Genomic DNA, 19573 nt, shown 5'->3' on the forward strand with positions numbered 1-19573 from the left:
GATATGAGGAGGCAGCACGGAGGCAAGGCTGGAAGCCCGTGAGTACTACCCAAACATTTCTTGGGGGGGGGCTAAGAGGTAGTGGGCCGAGGGCAGGTAGGAGACCTGCGCCCACTTCCCAGGCTAACCGTGGAGAGCGGGAGTACGGGCGGACACCGTGTTACGCAATAGAGCGCACGGTGTCTCCTGTACGTGTTCATAGCCCGGTGCGGGTTATTCCACCTCCCCGCACTGGTAGGGCTAGATTGGGCATTGAGCCAGGTGCCATGATGCCGGCTCAACGCGTCTGGTCTCCAGTGCGTCTCCTCGGGCCGGCATACATGGCACCAGCCTTACGCATGGTGTCCCCGGTTCGCCTACATAGCCCGGTGCGGGTTATTCCACCTCCCCGCACTGGTCGGGCGACGGGGAGCATTCAACCAGGTAAGGTTGGGCAGGCTCGGTGTTCAAGGGAACCAGTACGCCTGCACGGTCCGGTATTTCCGGCGCCACCTCCCCGCCCCAGTCCAGTACCACCAGTGCCTCCTCCACGCACTAGCCCTATGGTGCGTGTCTCCAGCCCTTTACCACCAGTGCCTAAACCACGCACCAAGCCTCCTGTGTGTCCCCAGAGTCCTGTGCGTCCTGTTGCTGCTCCCCGCACTAGCCCTGAGATGCGTGTCCCCAGTCCGGTACCACCAGTTCCGGCACCACGCACTAGGCCTAATGTGCGCTCCCAGGGTCCAGTATGCCCTGTTCCTTCTCCCCGCACTAGCCTGAAGGTGCGTGTCCTTAGCCCGGTGACTCCAGTTCCGGCACCACGCACCAGGCCTACAGTGCGCCTCATCCGGCCAGAGCCATCCGTCTGCCCAGTGCCATCTGAGCCATCCGTCTGCCCAGCGCCATCTGAGCCATCCGTCTCCCCAGCGCCATCTGAGCCATCCGTCTCCCCAGCGCCATCTGAGCCATCCGTCTCCCCAGCGCCATCTGAGCCATCCGTCTCCCCAGCGCCATCTGAGCCATCCGTCTGTCCCGAGCCATTAGAGCCGCCCGTCTGTCCCGAGCCATTAGAGCCGCCCGTCTGTCCCGAGCCGTCAGAGCCGTTAGTCAGTCAGGAGCCACTAGAGCCATTCGTCAGTCAGGATCTGCCAGAGCCGCCAACCAGACAGGATCTGCCAGAGCCGCCAACCAGACAGGATCTGCCAGAGCCGCCAACCAGACAGGATCTGCCAGAGCCGCCAACCAGACAGGATCTGCCAGAGCCGCCAACCAGACAGGATCTGCCAGAGCCGCCAACCAGACAGGATCCGCCAGATCCGTCAGCCAGCCATGAGCAGCCAGATCCGTCAGCCAGCCATGAGCAGCCAGATCCGTCAGCCAGCCATGAGCAGCCAGATCCGTCAGCCAGCCATGAGCAGCCAGATCCGTCAGCCAGCCATGAGCAGCCAGATCCGTCAGCCAGCCATGAGCAGCCAGATCCGTCAGCCAGCCATGAGCCGTCTAGCCAGGATCCGCCAGAGCCAGCCAGCCAGGATCCGCCAGCCAGCCAGGATCCGCCAGCCAGCCAGGATCCGCCAGCCAGCCAGGATCCGCCAGCCAGCCAGGATCCGCCAGAGCCAGCCAGCCAGGATCCGCCAGAGCCAGCCAGCCAGGATCCGCCCTTCATCCTGGTGCTGCCCCTTATCCTGGTGCTGCCCCTTATCCTGGTGCTGCCCCTTATCCTGGTGCTGCCCCTTATCCTGGTGCTGCCCCTTAGTCCGGTGCTGCCCCTTAGTCCGGTGCTGCCCCTTAGTCCGGTGCTGCCCCTTAATCCAGTGGGGTTAAGTTGGCGGGTGGTCAGTTGGAGGAGGCTACGAAAGCAGGTAGTGACTATGGTGGGGTGGGGACCACGACCAGTACCAGAGCCGCCACCGTGGACAGACGCCCACCCAGACCCTCCCCTAGACTTTATGCTGGTGCGCCCGGAGTTCGCACCTTAAGGGGGGGGTTATGTCACACCCTGGCCTTAGTTATCTTTGTTTTCATTATTATTTTAGTTAGGTCAGGGTGTGACATGGTGAATGTATGTGTTTTTGTAGTGTCTAGGGTGGTTGTAAGGTTAGGGGGTTTATTAGAGTAGTTGGGTTTATGTTTAGTATAGAAGTCTAGCTGTGTCTATGGTTGCCTGAAGGGTTCTCAATCAGAGACAGATGTCATTAATTGTCTCTGATTGGGAGCCATATTTAAGGCAGCCATAGGCACTAGGGTTTTGTGGGTAATTGTCTGTGTCTATGTGTAGTGTTTGTGTCAGCACTATCTAGATTTATAGCTTCACGGTCGTCTGTTTGTTGTTTTGTTTCGTTTTCCTTCTGAAAATAAAGAGAAGATGTATTTTTCACGCGCTGCGCCTTGGTCCTCTCTCTCTCCTAAAGACGATCGTGACAGAATTACCCACCAAACCCGGATCAAGCAGCGTGACAAGCGGCAACAGGATCAAGGCATCAAGGATTCATGGACATGGGAGGAGATATTAGATGGAAAGGGACCTTGGGCACAACCGGGAGAATATCGCCTCCCTCGTGAAGAGCTGGAGGCAGCGAAAGCCGAGAGGAGGCGATATGAGGAGGCAGCACGGAGGCAAGGCTGGAAGCCCGTGAGTACTACCCAAACATTTCTTGGGGGGGGGCTAAGAGGTAGTGGGCCGAGGGCAGGTAGGAGACCTGCGCCCACTTCCCAGGCTAACCGTGGAGAGCGGGAGTACGGGCGGACACCGTGTTACGCAATAGAGCGCACGGTGTCTCCTGTACGTGTTCATAGCCCGGTGCGGGTTATTCCACCTCCCCGCACTGGTAGGGCTAGATTGGGCATTGAGCCAGGTGCCATGATGCCGGCTCAACGCGTCTGGTCTCCAGTGCGTCTCCTCGGGCCGGCATACATGGCACCAGCCTTACGCATGGTGTCCCCGGTTCGCCTACATAGCCCGGTGCGGGTTATTCCACCTCCCCGCACTGGTCGGGCGACGGGGAGCATTCAACCAGGTAAGGTTGGGCAGGCTCGGTGTTCAAGGGAACCAGTACGCCTGCACGGTCCGGTATTTCCGGCGCCACCTCCCCGCCCCAGTCCAGTACCACCAGTGCCTCCTCCACGCACTAGCCCTATGGTGCGTGTCTCCAGCCCTTTACCACCAGTGCCTAAACCACGCACCAAGCCTCCTGTGTGTCCCCAGAGTCCTGTGCGTCCTGTTGCTGCTCCCCGCACTAGCCCTGAGATGCGTGTCCCCAGTCCGGTACCACCAGTTCCGGCACCACGCACTAGGCCTAATGTGCGCTCCCAGGGTCCAGTATGCCCTGTTCCTTCTCCCCGCACTAGCCTGAAGGTGCGTGTCCTTAGCCCGGTGACTCCAGTTCCGGCACCACGCACCAGGCCTACAGTGCGCCTCATCCGGCCAGAGCCATCCGTCTGCCCAGTGCCATCTGAGCCATCCGTCTGCCCAGCGCCATCTGAGCCATCCGTCTCCCCAGCGCCATCTGAGCCATCCGTCTCCCCAGCGCCATCTGAGCCATCCGTCTCCCCAGCGCCATCTGAGCCATCCGTCTCCCCAGCGCCATCTGAGCCATCCGTCTGTCCCGAGCCATTAGAGCCGCCCGTCTGTCCCGAGCCATTAGAGCCGCCCGTCTGTCCCGAGCCGTCAGAGCCGTTAGTCAGTCAGGAGCCACTAGAGCCATTCGTCAGTCAGGATCTGCCAGAGCCGCCAACCAGACAGGATCTGCCAGAGCCGCCAACCAGACAGGATCTGCCAGAGCCGCCAACCAGACAGGATCTGCCAGAGCCGCCAACCAGACAGGATCTGCCAGAGCCGCCAACCAGACAGGATCTGCCAGAGCCGCCAACCAGACAGGATCCGCCAGATCCGTCAGCCAGCCATGAGCAGCCAGATCCGTCAGCCAGCCATGAGCAGCCAGATCCGTCAGCCAGCCATGAGCAGCCAGATCCGTCAGCCAGCCATGAGCAGCCAGATCCGTCAGCCAGCCATGAGCAGCCAGATCCGTCAGCCAGCCATGAGCAGCCAGATCCGTCAGCCAGCCATGAGCCGTCTAGCCAGGATCCGCCAGAGCCAGCCAGCCAGGATCCGCCAGCCAGCCAGGATCCGCCAGCCAGCCAGGATCCGCCAGCCAGCCAGGATCCGCCAGCCAGCCAGGATCCGCCAGAGCCAGCCAGCCAGGATCCGCCAGAGCCAGCCAGCCAGGATCCGCCCTTCATCCTGGTGCTGCCCCTTATCCTGGTGCTGCCCCTTATCCTGGTGCTGCCCCTTATCCTGGTGCTGCCCCTTATCCTGGTGCTGCCCCTTAGTCCGGTGCTGCCCCTTAGTCCGGTGCTGCCCCTTAGTCCGGTGCTGCCCCTTAATCCAGTGGGGTTAAGTTGGCGGGTGGTCAGTTGGAGGAGGCTACGAAAGCAGGTAGTGACTATGGTGGGGTGGGGACCACGACCAGTACCAGAGCCGCCACCGTGGACAGACGCCCACCCAGACCCTCCCCTAGACTTTATGCTGGTGCGCCCGGAGTTCGCACCTTAAGGGGGGGGTTATGTCACACCCTGGCCTTAGTTATCTTTGTTTTCATTATTATTTTAGTTAGGTCAGGGTGTGACATGGTGAATGTATGTGTTTTTGTAGTGTCTAGGGTGGTTGTAAGGTTAGGGGGTTTATTAGAGTAGTTGGGTTTATGTTTAGTATAGAAGTCTAGCTGTGTCTATGGTTGCCTGAAGGGTTCTCAATCAGAGACAGATGTCATTAATTGTCTCTGATTGGGAGCCATATTTAAGGCAGCCATAGGCACTAGGGTTTTGTGGGTAATTGTCTGTGTCTATGTGTAGTGTTTGTGTCAGCACTATCTAGATTTATAGCTTCACGGTCGTCTGTTTGTTGTTTCGTTTTCCTTCTGAAAATAAAGAGAAGATGTATTTTTCACGCGCTGCGCCTTGGTCCTCTCTCTCTCCTAAAGACGATCGTGACAGTTAGGGCATACTGACTTATCTTTACTGAAAATTATACTGTACATATTCACTGTTCTACTAAGTTATCAACATTTGTTGAAATAGGTTATTTCTATAGAAAGAAAAAGTTTATTATAAGGTACAGAAATTGTTATTGTTTTATCTGTCAATGAACAATATTTTTTCTCAATAATTTTGTTTCTCAATATAATTTTTTGCTTGAAAAGCTGGCATGTCACCTCATGAAATATCCATACAACATTATAAAGGTATTGCATTACATTTTTATTATTCTTTGTCATCATTTCTTGAACTCTGGGAGGGAGTTACATCTGGAAGGTTTGAACAGATTAAAGATACAAGCTACACAGCAGTACATGCATGTTGCTGTCACATTTTGGGCTTTCTTTTATGTACCACACCTCTACTTATTATAGTCCATCTTTTGTCCTGCAATGACTTGTTTTGTGAGAAACAATCTCTAAGCTAGTTAATAGTAGCCTGGATCCTAACTGAATAGTTCTGTTTCACTTTACCAAACAGAGCAATTTAGTTTGGATCTAGACTAAGTTAATAGCCCCAAGTCTAAATGATTTTAGTCGTGAAGTAAGTTGTCAAGGAAACACAGACCTGCTCTATGGACGAACATTACTATAAATAATATTTACATACAGAATGCTGAGTCACTGTGGATTCAATATGTCACAACAATAATATGTTAATGATGAGAGAAGAAGGCAGTGTATTTAAGGCAGAAATATAAGGAACAAGACTGGATTTGTAATAGTCACTTTAATATACATACATCCTGATTCCTGGCTCCCGAAATATGCTTCTGCTTCTGGTTTAGAGACAAACTGTATGGTTAAGACACACCACAGTCACACACAACTGATATACAAATTCATGAATGCATTATTTTGAGGCTTTGAGTTGAACATGAGAGTAGCGTGTAATACCATACTTTGCTGCCTATACAATAAAACAGAGGGTGGTTTTAAGCATGTTAAATCATACCATAACTATTGTAAAGCAAAGAAAGACAATTTGAGATCATTTCATGTACTGTTATTGAATATGGGTGTTTATCTGCACAATATGAAATATTCCATTCAAAACCAAAGAAAAAGCCATGTCAAACTTACATCAATAACTAAAATCAACATAACAGGTATAGATTTCTTTCCCAAAATATGAATATATTTCTGGGGGCGCATGCTTGTTACTGTAACAGACTAGATGATTGTTGGGGGCACAGGCTATATAAAATATTGACAAAAAGTGATTCCTACTGTTTGTGTCTGCTTTTGTTATGATTATCTAGCACAATTACTGTACCTGCTCAATGATATCACGTGTGTTCAACTACCAGTGACAGATACTGTGTTAATATTGTTCCTTCATCATGTCATAGCATTAGTATCATAGAAATAGAATGAATAGAACAGGGTTGGAAGCTCTAACCCTGGAAATTTGACGGGTAAACTCATATGTACTCTAACAATGGCTCCATAGTATTGCAATGCAATAATTTCCATGGTTATTTGGAATGTTTTATCAACTGATGCTGGATTACCATGGTAATGAAGACTGTTCATTCAAATGATGTTAACTGATGTGGCTCATGCAATGCGACATATTTTTTGTAATGTCAGTTGAGTTGACTCAGCAAAACATCACAGCACAGAATGAAGGGTACACATCCTGCTTTTACTTCCTGGCATGGGTCTAAGTTGAAGATGACAAAGGTTAAAACAATGGGATTCTAATATCCCATAATAATATGCAACAATGGTAGTTGGCAACATACTAACCATTCTATTTCTATGGTTAGTATATTCAGTAGTCTGACGTCTTTTGGAGAAGCATGCTCTAATCGGGGGCTGCGATGGCTATCTAAAGCAAGGTCAATGAATATTTACATCAGAAAAAAATACTTATTTGGGTTTTATATTATGGTTTAGACAGAAGGGAATCCTTTTGGCACTAAAGCTGACACCTGACATTCCTGTAGACCCTACGCCTACGGAGAGACAGGTGAGAGGTTTGGGCTACCTTCATGGGTATGATCCAACTTTGAGCAAAGTGACACGCTGTTTGTTTACCTGTTATTCTTTATGGTAAAAATGATGCTTCATCAAGACCACTCAGAACCCAGAGAACATCAATGAGCATAACTCATTATTGTACCGTCAGCTAAAAATAACCTGAACATGTCAAGAAGAGTAAAAAGGGGGAGGCAACTTTTCATCACAAACCACCTGACTCTAAGCTGAACCATATGTACACATGTATACCATACCATAGAAAATTATAACTTGTAAAAAAAAAACATCTACAGTTCCATATATTTTTAAGTCATCATCCAATCGTTTGTTGCTTTTGTCTCATATTGTCTCCACTTCAAGTTGTTCACAGCTCTCAGTATGGGACTTGTGTTGTCAGCATCACACCTACTCTCTTATAGTAGAATACTACAGCCTGAGGAATTCAAATATGGAGCGTCATTTTGCCTTGTGCTAATTGATTTTTCTGTGGGCGAGTAGCTCCTACCACATTCCACCAATTGTGCCAGTATAGGGGGTGACTGAGGCCATACCACTTTGAATCTTTACACTACCTCATACTTTACATTTGATCATTCAGTGTCCTTAACCACCTCTCTATGGCAGAACATTATGGGAACATTTACATTACTGAACAAAATATTGTATAAAAATGGACTAGTATCCTTTTGTCTGAAAGTACTGGTACTGTATGCGACGATCAGAGAACATAGCAACAAGCACTGACTACACAGTCCACATTCCTCTAAGGAAAAGTAAAGGTCCACAGCCTGCTCTGACAGCATCGACAGACAGACTAAACTAGACACGTCTACTGGTATAGGCCGGATCGCAGCACGGTCATCCAGATCAAAACCCAGTCAGTCAGAGTTCTGTATTGTGCCATAAGTTCTGGAAGTAGCTAGAAGACAGTGGAGAAGGTAGACAAGGACGAGGGGAGAGTCTAGATCTCGTTGATTGTTCTTTCCGAGGGTCGGTAATCAGCTCCCTTGGGGGACGACATGTAGAAGGACTGGGTCTTGCGTTTTAAGCGCGCCCGCTTGGTGGCCAGGGAGAGGCTGTGCTTGCTGGAGGAGATGATGTCGTGGATGAACTTCTTGCAGTCCACGCACACTTCCATGGTGCTCCAGTCCTCCGTCAGCTCCGCTGGGAGCTCCACCTCGTCACGGGACTGGGACTTCTCCAGACTACCGTGCTTAGACAACCTGAGAGAGGGAGGGAGGAGAGGTTAACACTAAGTTGTGTAACAGAGGAGGTTCCATCCCTGTCCCTCACTGGGCTCAGTCGGCTACAGTTGCTCTTAAAATAGAACATAACTTCAATTGAGAATAAGTCTTGTAAATCTAAAACAGGGGCACAATTAAAAAAGCGTTCTGAGAGAAGAGGTAGAGGGATGCCTACTTGGACATGGTCTTCTGAAGGCTGAGGCGGTGGTGGCTGGTAGAGGGTTTCTCAGGCTTGGGGGCTGCTGCTGCTCTGCTTGGTCCTGCTGCTGCTGCTGAGGCTGCTGCTGCTCTGCTTGGTCCTGCTGCTGCTGCTGAGGCTGCTGCTGCTCTGCTTGGTCCTGCTGCTGCTGCTGAGGCTGCTGCTGCTCTGCTTGGTCCTGCTGCTGCTGCTGAGGCTGCTGCTGCTCTGCTTGGTCCTGCTGCTGCTGCTGAGGCTGCTGCTGCTCTGCTTGGTCCTGCTGCTGCTGCTGAGGCTGCTGCTTTAACTGTTGCTTTTCCTTTTCCTGCTGAAATTGCTGCTGCTGTTGGGGTGGCTGATGGACCAGCTATACTGGCAGCTTTCCCCAGGGCTGCTACCCGGTCCCTCGATAGAGTGGTGGTAGATCCCAGGGAATATATGGGCAGGTTGGCATAGGGCTTGGAGGGCAGCCTCATCTGACAGAGAGACAGACATAGAGCAGAGTATGAACACACTAATAAAGACACTGGAGGTACAGTATGGGACTGTCAATATTATGGGCTGACTTTCTATCAGTGTGAGAGAATAGATATGACATACTTTTTGACAGCACTGTGAACACACAGGCCTTTTGCAGAACTGGCAGGTGTAGGACCAGGTGAACAAGGAAAACCTTTTGGATCGGCAACAGAAGCAAAGCTGTAACAAATAATTAATTCAGATCAGGTTTAAGTTTAAAAGTTTAAGACAAAAGCAATCAAATCATTCAAAAAGCAGTGTGTGATCAAATCCAGTGACTACAAATATTTTGAAAGGAACGTGTAAGATGATTTTTCCCAACAATAGGTACTGTGATGTTTAGTCCGAGAGACTTGTACTTCAGCTGGGTGAAAATGAACAGCGGTAAACGGACCTTTCCCTTCTTCATAGCGTTGTACACATCCTTGTATTGTTGGAACTTCTCCAGGTCTGCTTTGACCAGCACCTGTCTGATGTGCATTACCTCTTCCACCGTCAGGGACAAGCACTCTACCGGGAAACAGAACTCCTCCTGAAAACACACACACACACACACACACACACACACACACACACACACACACACACACACACACACACACACACACACACACACACACACACACACACACACACACACACACACACACACACACACACACACACACACAGTACCGGCCGGGTTACTATGACAACCACACTAACTGCCCTTGTTACCATTCAGTCCACACACACCAGCACCTCTCGGTGCACTCTGTCCGGGTTCAGACTAGTTTGGGCAAAAAAAAGTCTCCATTGTTCACTTGGCAAGACGAGGGGACAAACAAAGCACAAAGGGCAAGGAATGAGTAAACAACTTGAGTGATGACAAATAATGTCAATATTCCAGAAAATTCCAGAAATCAAATCAAATTTTATTAATCACATGCGCTGAATACAACAGGTGTTTCACCTTACAGTGAAATGCTTACTTACGAGCACCTAACCAACAGTGCAATTTAAAAAAAATACGGATAGGAATAAGAGATAAAAGTAACAAGTAATTAAAGAGCAGCAGTAAAAAATGTAATATCATTATTTACAGGGGGTGCCAGTACAGAGTCAATGTGCGGGGGCACCGGTTAGTTAAGGTAGTATGTACATGTAGGTAGAGTTAATTAAAGTGACTATGAATAGATTACATCAGAGAGTGGCAGTGGTGTGGAGAGGGGGGGGGGGGGGGGGGGGGCAATGCGGATAGTCTGGGTAGCCATTTGACTAGATATTCAGGAGTCTTATGGCTTGGTGGTAGAAGCTGTTTAGAAGCCTCTTGGACCTAGACTTGGCGCTCCGGTGTTGCTTGCCGTGTGGTAGCAGAGAAAACAGTCTATGACTAGGGTGGCTGGAGTCTTTGACAATTCTTAAGGCCTTCCTCTGACACCACCTGGTATAGAGGTCCTGGATGGCAGGAAGCTTGGCCCCAGTGATGTACTGGGCCGTTCGCACTACCCTCTGGCATGGGTCCTCAGATCCTCAAATGGTTCTACAGCTGCACCATCGAGAGCATCCTGACTGGTTGCATCACTGCCTGATATGGCTGAGCAGTTGCCATACCAGGCAGTGATGCAACCAGTCAGGATGCTCTCGATGGTGCACCTGTAGAACCTTTTGAGGATCTGAGGACCCATGCCAAGTCTTTTCAGTCTCCTGAGGTGGAAAAGGTTTTGTTGTGCCCACTTCACATTTAGGCAGGTTACCTTAGTGTTTTTGGGCACAAGCACTATGGTGGTCTGCTTAAAACATGTTGGTATTACAGACTCGGACAGGGAGAGGTTGAAAATGTCAGTGAAGACACTTGCTAGTTGGTCAGTGCATGCTCACTGCACACGTCCTGGTAATCCGTCTGGACTTGTGAATGTTGAACCGTCTAAAGGTCTTACTCACATTGGCTGCAGAGAGCGTGATCACACAGTCTTCCGGTACAGCTGGTGCTCTCATGCATGTTTCAGTATTATTTGCCTCAAAGCGAGCATAGAAGAAGTTTAGCTCGTCCGGTAGGCTCGTGTCACCGGGCAGCTCTCGGCTGTGCTTCCCTTTGTAGTCTGTAATGGTTTGCAGGCCCTGCCACATCCGATGAGCATCAAAGCCGGTGTAGTACAACTTGATCTTAGTCCTGTATTGACGCGTTGCCTGTTTGATGGTTCGTCAGAGGGCATAGCGGGATTTCTTATACGCTTCCGGGTTAAAGTCCCGCTCCATGAAAGCGGCAGCTCTAGCCTTTAGCTCAGTGCGGATGCTGCCTATAATCCAGGGATTCTGGTTGGGGTATGTACGTACGGTCACTGTGGGGACGACCTCATCGATGCACTTGACAGATGTGGTGTACTCCTCAATGCCATTGGAGGAATCCTGGGAACCTATTCCAGTCTGTGCTAGCAAAACAGTCCTGTAGCTTAGCATCTGCTTCATCTGACCACTTTTTTATTGATCTAGTCACTGGTGCTTCCTGCTTTAATTTTTGCTTGTAAGCAGGAATCAGGAGGATGGAATTATGGTCAGATTGCCAAATGGAGGGCGAGGGAGAGCTTTGTATGTGTCTCTATGTGTGGAGTATAGGTGGTCCAGAGTTCTTTTCCCTCTGGTTGCACATTTAACATGCTGAAAGAAATTTGGTAAAACTGATTTAAGTCTCCCTGCATTAAAGTCCCCGGCTACTAGGAGCGCCGCCTCTGGGTGAGTGTTTATTTGTTTGCTTAAGGCGGAATACAGCTCATTCAATGCTATCATAGTTCCAGCCTCTGACTGTGGTGGTATGTAAACAGCTACAAAGAATATAGATGAAAACGCTCTCTGTAGGTAATGTGGTCTGCAGCTTATTATGAGAAACTCCGTTCAAATATTTTTTATTGAACACACACAAGAATGGTGTATAGGTATAAAAGACAAGTATATAATTCTTATCTAAACATAAAAGAGCAGACAGAAACAACAAGACCCAGAGTTCTGGGTACAAAACAAATATTACAGAACAAGGACAGGTAGAAAGAAAGAGGGTAGGTGTCACCCCCCACTTATTCCCCCCCTTTATCCCTCCCCCCCTTCTTCCCCCCCTTTATCCCTTCCCCTTATTCCCCTCCCGACTGCTCGGGTGGCGGTGCCAGCACATGCTGCCCAAAGGTGGATTAAAATATTACAATTGAGAGTGCGTTAAAAAGTACAAATTCACAGCACCGAATGGTCCAAGTAAGAGAGGAAAGGCTGCCAGATTTGATCAAATGTTGATCATTTATTGTTCAGAATATATCTAATTCTCTCTAAGTGTACAGTGTTTGCCAATTCGCTGAGCCATAATTTGGTAGTGGGCGCTTCCCTCCTTTTCCAAAACAACAAAATATTTTTTTTTGCCGAAATGAGACTGTAAGAGATGAGTTGTTTTGGGGGGTTGGTTAATCGGTTTACGGAATCAGACACTCCCAGGATTATCAGAAGCGGGTCTGGGTCTATTGAAGTCTCCAGAACTTCAGAGAGGATCCTAAAAATTCCACACCAATAACCATACAAGCTAGAGCATAGGGCAAAGCAGTGGAGTAGTGTACCCTGCGCAGCCTGACATGTATCACACATAGGGGATGTATCAGGAAATATCCTATGCAGTTTAGTTTTGGAATAGTGTAATCTGTGTAATACCTTGAATTGTATGAGACGATGTCTGGAGTTAATGGAGCAGGTGTGGATATACTCCAAGCTATCTTCCCAGTCTGCCACAGAAATGTCAGTCCCTAGTTCTTCCTCCCATTTTGCCTTAATGGCATCTGTAGAAGGTATGCTAACAGATTGAAAAGCGTCATATAGACGAGATATCAGTTTGTCTGAGGTGGGGGATGTTTTTATGCATCCGTCAAACATGGAAGGCTTAGCGTTCCCAAATGTCGGGAGGTGTTTTCTAACAGTCTCTGATTTGTAGGTATCTGAAAAAGTTACTTCTGGGAAGATTATAAGTTTCCCTCAGCAGCTCAAAGGAAGCAAAGGTCCCTTCTATATATAAATCCCCTATGGTACTTATCCCTAACTCTCCCCATCACTCAAATGTGTTATCAAGGTTAGAGAGGGCAAAGGAGGGATACCTGGCAACAGCGAGCATGAGTGATATTGGTCGAAGCTCAAAGTGGACTTTAGTTTGCTTCCAGATTCGGACTGTGCTATGTATAATAGGATTGTTACGATAAAGTGACATCTCCAGATTGACAGGCGACAAAATCACAGCGCCAATAGACAAGGGGTGACAATCCTCACGCTCCATACTAAGCCAGCTGGATGACGGAAGTGCGTCATCCAGCTAAAACGTAACAGCGCGGAGGTTAGCGGCCCAATAGTAAAATATAGAATTTGGGAGAGACAATCCTCCTTCCATCTTGGATTTGCAGAGGTGTTTTTGACCTATCCTGTGTGTTTTATAATCCCAGATGAATGGATTGATAATTGAGTCCAGTTGTTTATGAAAGGATTTAGGTATGAATACTGGGATGTTCTGGTATAGGTAGAGCAGTTGTGGGAGGAAGACCATTTTAATGGCATTAATTATTTTGAGCAGAGAAATTGGGAGAGTTCTCCAAAATTGTATGTTTGCCTTGAGTTTTTGCATCAGAGAGGGGAAATTCTCTTTAAATAGTGAGGAGTATTGTTTGGTAACTACAATTCCTAGGTAGGTACATTTTTCTGAAGATAACTGGAAGATGTTCTAGCCAAGAGGTGTTTCGCAACCGTATGGGCATTAATTCGCTCTTGTTCCAATTTATTCTGTATCCCGAGAAAGTACCAAACAAATTAATCACATCAAGAATAGCTGGAATACTAGCTTGGGGTTCTGTTACATAGAGGAGAATGTCATCTGCATATAGGGAAATCTTATTTAGAGTATCTTTAGTATTATAGCCGTGTATTGCTGCATGAGATCTGATCGCCTGAGCGAGAGGTTCAATAATTAGGACGAAGAGCATAGGCGACAGCGCAATACCCTGCCTTGTCCCTCTGTAAAGGTTAAATCGGGGCGACAATGATTGGTTAGTGAGTATTCTCGCACAGGGGTTCCTATATTAAAGCTGGATCCAATTTATGAACCCATCTCCAATATTACATTTCTGTAGGACCTTGAATAGATAGGACCACTCAACTTGGTCAAAGACCTTTTCGGCGTCAAGAGATATAACGGCAAGGTCCACGTTAGGTAACCTCTGAGAACACATAATGTTGAAGAGGCACCTGAGATTGAAGAATGAGTTTCTGTTAGGGATAAAGCCGGTCTGGTCCGAATGGACCAATTTGCCAATTAAAGTGCTAAGCCTGTTAGCCAGTGTTTTTGCTAACATCTTTTGGTCTGTATTAAGGAGGGATATTGGTCTGTATGACCCTACCTCTTCCGGACCTTTACCCTTCTTATGTATAACTGTAATGAACACCTCATCCAAAGTAGATGGGAGAGCTCCATCCTCATTGGCCTGAACCAACATTTTGTGCAGGTAGGTAGAGAGCATGTTGCTGAATGTTTTATAGAATTCACCAGGGTATCCATCTGGGCCCGGGGTCTTGCCACTCTTTAGAGATATAATTGCTTCTCACATTTCTTCAAGAGATATTTCCTTATTCAGGAAGTTAGAATCTTCCTGGGTCAGGGCAGGAAGATTACAGTCCTCCAAAAAGTTTTGCATAATTAAGAGGTTAGGATCCACTTTAGATGTGTATAGAGTCTCATAAAACTGACAGAATCTGTCATTGATGTCTTTGGGGGAAGAAAGTAATTCCCCAGATGCAAATTTAACTTTGTGAATCATTCGGTCACTCACATTCTTTCGGAGTTGTCTGGCGAGTAATTTATGTGGTTTGTCACCAAACTCAAAATATTTTTGCTTGGCATAGAGAAAAGATTTAGCAATTTTAGCTGAGAGAATCTGATTATATTCAAATTTTAAAGAGGTAATTTTTTTATGTTTCCCCATAGATGGATGGCTAGCATTCTCCCTATCCAGTAGGTGAATTTGTCCCTCCAGTTCTACCAATTTTCCTCTGTTTTGCCTACTCCTGGCAGCCTGGTTCTGTGAGGAGCTGAGGATTCAACCTCCAGACCCTCTCGTTTGGTACAATGTCACCCAATCTCAGGGAGAAGGTGAGTGGACTGTGGTCAGAGATGATAATATCATGATACCTCACATTACAGGTATAGGGGAGTAATTTCGCATCAACCAAAAAGTAGTCAATTCGAGTATAAACATTGTGAACATAAGAGTAAAAGGAGTATTCCCTACCCGTAGGGTTAGAGATCCTCCATATATCAAATAAGTTAGAATTTTTTACGTAAGTATTCAAGAATTCGCTTGAATAATTATGAGAAACTCTACCTCAGGCGTGCAATAGCTTGAGACTTCCTTAGATATCGTGCACCAGCTGTTGTTTACAAAAATACATAGACCGCCGCCCCTTGTCTTACCAGATGCTGCTGTTCTATCCTGCCGGTACATAGTATAACCAGCCAGCTGTATGTTGATATTGTTGTTGTTCAGCCACGACTCCGTGAAGCATAAGATGTTACAGTTTTTAATGTCCCGTTGGTAGTTTAATCTTCCCAATAACTCGTCCATTTTATTGTCCAGAGATTGCATGTTTGCTTGCAGAATTGAGGGGAGTGGGGGTTAATTCGATTGTCTCCGACTTTTCAGAAGGCAGCCCGCCCTCCGGTCTCTCTTTCTCCGCTTCCTCTTCACGTAGATCACTGGGGTTGGGGAAGGTATCCGAGGGAGCCGTATATCCTCCGCCTCGGGCTCGTCAGAGTTGTGAAAGAAGAAAAATAATTCTGCTAGTCCGTGGTGAGTAATCACAGTCCTGATGTCTAAAAGTTATTTTCGGTCATAAGAGATGGTATCGGCAACATTATGTACAAAAGAGTAAAAAATAAGTTACAAACAACGCAGATAAACAAACAAAAAAACAATCGGTTGGGGGCACGTAAAACGTCTGCCTTCTGCTCCGGCGCCATCTTAAATCCTCTACTTAGATCTGCTTCACTTAAAGGTCTAGACAACCTAAAAATAGACAAGGCCCCTTTGCTCTGTAGCTGGAGTTGCGGTTGGTTTTCTGCTTCTTTCTGCCTGTTTCTGACTTCAATAAATAAGCCTGCGGTGAGACTACGGAGATGCTACAGTTGAAGTCGGAAGTTTACATACACTTAGGTTGGAGTCATTAAAACTCATTTTTCAACCACTCCACAAATTTCTTGTTAACAAACTATAGTTTTGGCAAGTCGGTTAGGACATCTACTTTGCATGACACAAGTAATTTTTCCAACAATTGTTTACAGACAGATTATTTCACTGAAATTCACTGTATCACAATTCCAGTGGGTCAGAAGTTTACATACACTAAGTTGACTGTGCCTTTAAACAGCTTGGAAAATCCCAGAAAATGATGTCATGGCTTTAGAAGCTTCTGATAGGCTAATTGACATCATTTGAGTCAATTGGAGGTGTACCTGTAGATGTATTTCAAGGCCTAACTTCAAACAGTACCTCTTTGCTTGACATCATGGGAAAATCAAAAGAAATCAGCCAAGACCTCAGAAAAAAAATTGTAGACTTCCACAAGTCTGGTTCATCCTTGGGAACAACAGCAAAGGACCTTGTGAAGATGCTGGAGGAAACAGGTACAAAAGTATCTATATCCCCAGTAAAACGAATCCTATATCGACATGACCTGAAAGGCCACTCAGCAAGGAAGAAGCCACTGCTCAAAAACCTCAATAAAAAAGCCAGACTACGGTTTGCAACTGCACATGGGGACAAAGATCGTACTTTTTGGAGAAATGTCCTCTGGTATGATGAAACAAAAATAGAACTGTTTGGCCATAATGACCATCGTTATGTTTGGAGGAAAAAGGGGGAGGCTTGCAAGCCGAAGAACATCATCCCAACCGGGAAGCACGGGGGAGGCAGCATCATGTTGCGGGGGTGCTTTGCTGCAGGAGGGACTGGTGTACTTCACAAAATAGATGGCATCATGAGGTAGGAAAATTATGTGGATATATTGAAGCAACATCTCAAGACATCAGTCAGGAAGTTAAAGCTTGGTCGCAAATGGGTCTTCCAAATGGACAATGACCCCAAGCATACTTCCAAAGTTGTGGAAAATGGCTAAAGGACAACAAATTCAAGGTATTGGAGTGGCCATCACAAAGCCCTGACCTCAATCCCATAGAAAATGTGTGGGCAGAACTGAAAAAGCGTGTGCGAGCAAGGAGGCCTACAAACCTGACTCAGTTACACCAGCTCTGTCAGGAGGAATGGGTCAAAATTCACCCAACTTATTGTGGGAAGTTTGCGGAAGGCTACCCTAAATGTTTGACCCAATTTAACAATTTAAAGGCAATGCTACCAAATACTAATTGAGTGTATGCAAACTTCTGACCCACTGGGAATGTGATGAAAGAAATAAAAGCTGAAATAAATCATTCTCTCTACTATTATTCTGACATTTCCCATTCTTAGAATAAAGTGGTGATCCTAACTGACCTAAGACAGGGAATTTTTACTAGGATTAAATGTCAGGAATTGTGAAAAACTGAGTTTAAATGTATTTGGCTAAGGTGTATGTAAACTTCCGACTTCAACTGTATATTTAACAGTACACCAGGTCTATTGCTGCTGCTGCAATTACTGGTCATCCTGGTGTTGTTCCAATAATGTTTCTCAATAATGTGTCTCTATTCAAAGTAAAAAAAATGTACCCATCTAATGTTTCTCACTCCCAGAAGAACCATTAATATACTGTGATTCTAATGCTGCTGCGGCTCCTGCTGCTGATCTTATGACTCACAGAGATACAGTGGGCTGCATTGTCTCTGGCCCAGAGGCAGGTAGGGAGGGGGAGAGCCTAGGGAGTATCAACAATAACAAAAAACAGGGAGTTTATACTTGCTACTGAACAACAGTACGTTATATACAGTATACACAACATGAAGGAGTTAATTTATCTAGAGCATTGTTTTAATTGGCAGTGGCTCGCTAGGCTACATGATGCTTGCAAGCACAACAACTATAACTACGGTTAAATAGAGGAAAGCTGAGTATGATGAAATGATTGGTGCTCCAGCGAGGGATGCATCTGCTGTTGACTGTCAAAATGCATAATGACAATCACACCTAAACTGAAGGGCTTTCTATGAAAACAGCAACAGTCCTGGGCTGAGGGATGGGTCTCTAGGAAAGCAGGAAGCATTAGAAGAGATGATGATGAACTACGATGCGCCAGCAGGGACATAAGGGGCGACTGGCAAACCTTGACAGGCTTTCTTCCCCTGTACAGAGCAGACAGGGCAGACCACACCATGTTCAAGACAAACACCTCGACAGGGTAGGAGCTCCGTAAGGGGTGGAGGGTGGAAGGAGGGGAGTGGAGGAGGAGGGGGGTCCAGGGGAACAGATGGTGGGCTATCCTCCCGACCTGAGAAGGACAAGGGTTATAGAGGTGTATGGAGGAGGGGGAGGACAGGGGTTATAGAGGTGGATGGAAGAGGGGGAGGACAGGGGTTATAGAGGTGTATTGAAGAGGGGGAGGACAGGGGTTATAGAGGTGGATGGAAGAGTGGGAGGTCAGGGGTGTGTGGGGGAGAAGAGGTGGGGGGATTGGAGGTGGGGTGTTAGGAGGATCTTACATCACCTAACAGAAAGAAGATGAAGGCTGATGAACACAAGACAAACTGACACACTATTCGGGAACCAAAATCTCCAATGTGCTCATTTTCTCCAGATTGATAAACTCTTCTCTTTTCCTTGTTCTCTTCTGTTACTCACCAGAGACTTGGAGCTCTGTCTGGATGGGGGTATGAACTGCCGTACATTGGTGGGCGTTTCCTTCTCAATGGAGTGTCTCCTCTGGGGGGCATGCCGTCTCTCAGGCTGGGGGGTGGAGGAGATAGGCAGGAACATGGGTGGAGCTGGGGGTGGGGGGAGAGAGGATATGTGTGATATACTTTTATGTAGTACTGTAACCCTTATATTACCAGTTAAGTTGACTGAGAACACTCTCTTTGACAGCATTAGTCTCAGCATAGAAGAGCTGTCAGGTGAACAGCTGAGAGCTGTGAAAGCATAGAATTACATATAAAATTCTAGGATCTCCATGATAACCTTAACCATAGCTTCATCGCCTCCCGAGTGGTGCAGTGGTGTTAGCTGTGCCACTAGAGATCCTGGTTTGAGTCCAGGCTCTGTCGCAGCCGGCCGCGATGAGGAGACCCATGGGGCGGCACACAATTGGCCCATCGTCAACCGGGTTTGGCCGGCAGGGATGTTCTTGACCCATCGTGCACTAGCGACTCCTGTGGCGGGCCGGGCGCAATGCACGCTGTCACGGTCGCCAGGTGTACGGTGATCCTCCAACACATTGGTGCGGCTGGCTTCCAGGTTAAGCGGGCATTGTGTCAAGAAGCAGTGAGGCTTGGCTGGGTTGTGTTTCGGAGGACGCACGGCTCTCGACTTTCGCCTCTCCCGAGTCCGTACAAGAGTTGCAGAGATGAGACAAGACTGTCACTACCAATTGGATACCACAAAATAAATCAACCCTAGCTTCATGTCCACACCCTGGCTGAACCCTAACCCCAACCCTAACTC

The 19573-nt window shown here is 47.5% G+C and overlaps 1 protein-coding gene across 1 annotated transcript in view; it reads right to left on the reverse strand.

Annotated features, from left to right (window-relative positions):
* Positions 1–5263: 5263 nt before the first annotated feature.
* The window catches only part of LOC120031673 (protein spire homolog 1-like), a 63357-nt gene continuing 49047 nt past the window's right edge, over positions 5264–19573 (reverse strand). The window contains exons 11-16 of the mRNA XM_038977467.1: positions 18755–18897; positions 9334–9471; positions 9021–9119; positions 8818–8896; positions 8418–8493; positions 5264–8221 (exon numbers count right to left, since the gene is read on the reverse strand). Of these exons, the coding sequence (XP_038833395.1) occupies positions 7960–8221; positions 8418–8493; positions 8818–8896; positions 9021–9119; positions 9334–9471; positions 18755–18897 (797 nt within the window). The 3' untranslated portion in view covers positions 5264–7959. The remainder of the gene's footprint in view (positions 8222–8417; positions 8494–8817; positions 8897–9020; positions 9120–9333; positions 9472–18754; positions 18898–19573) is intronic.

Source organism: Salvelinus namaycush, chromosome 37, assembly GCF_016432855.1.
Source record: "Salvelinus namaycush isolate Seneca chromosome 37, SaNama_1.0, whole genome shotgun sequence".
NCBI classification, from domain to species: domain Eukaryota; kingdom Metazoa; phylum Chordata; class Actinopteri; order Salmoniformes; family Salmonidae; genus Salvelinus; species Salvelinus namaycush.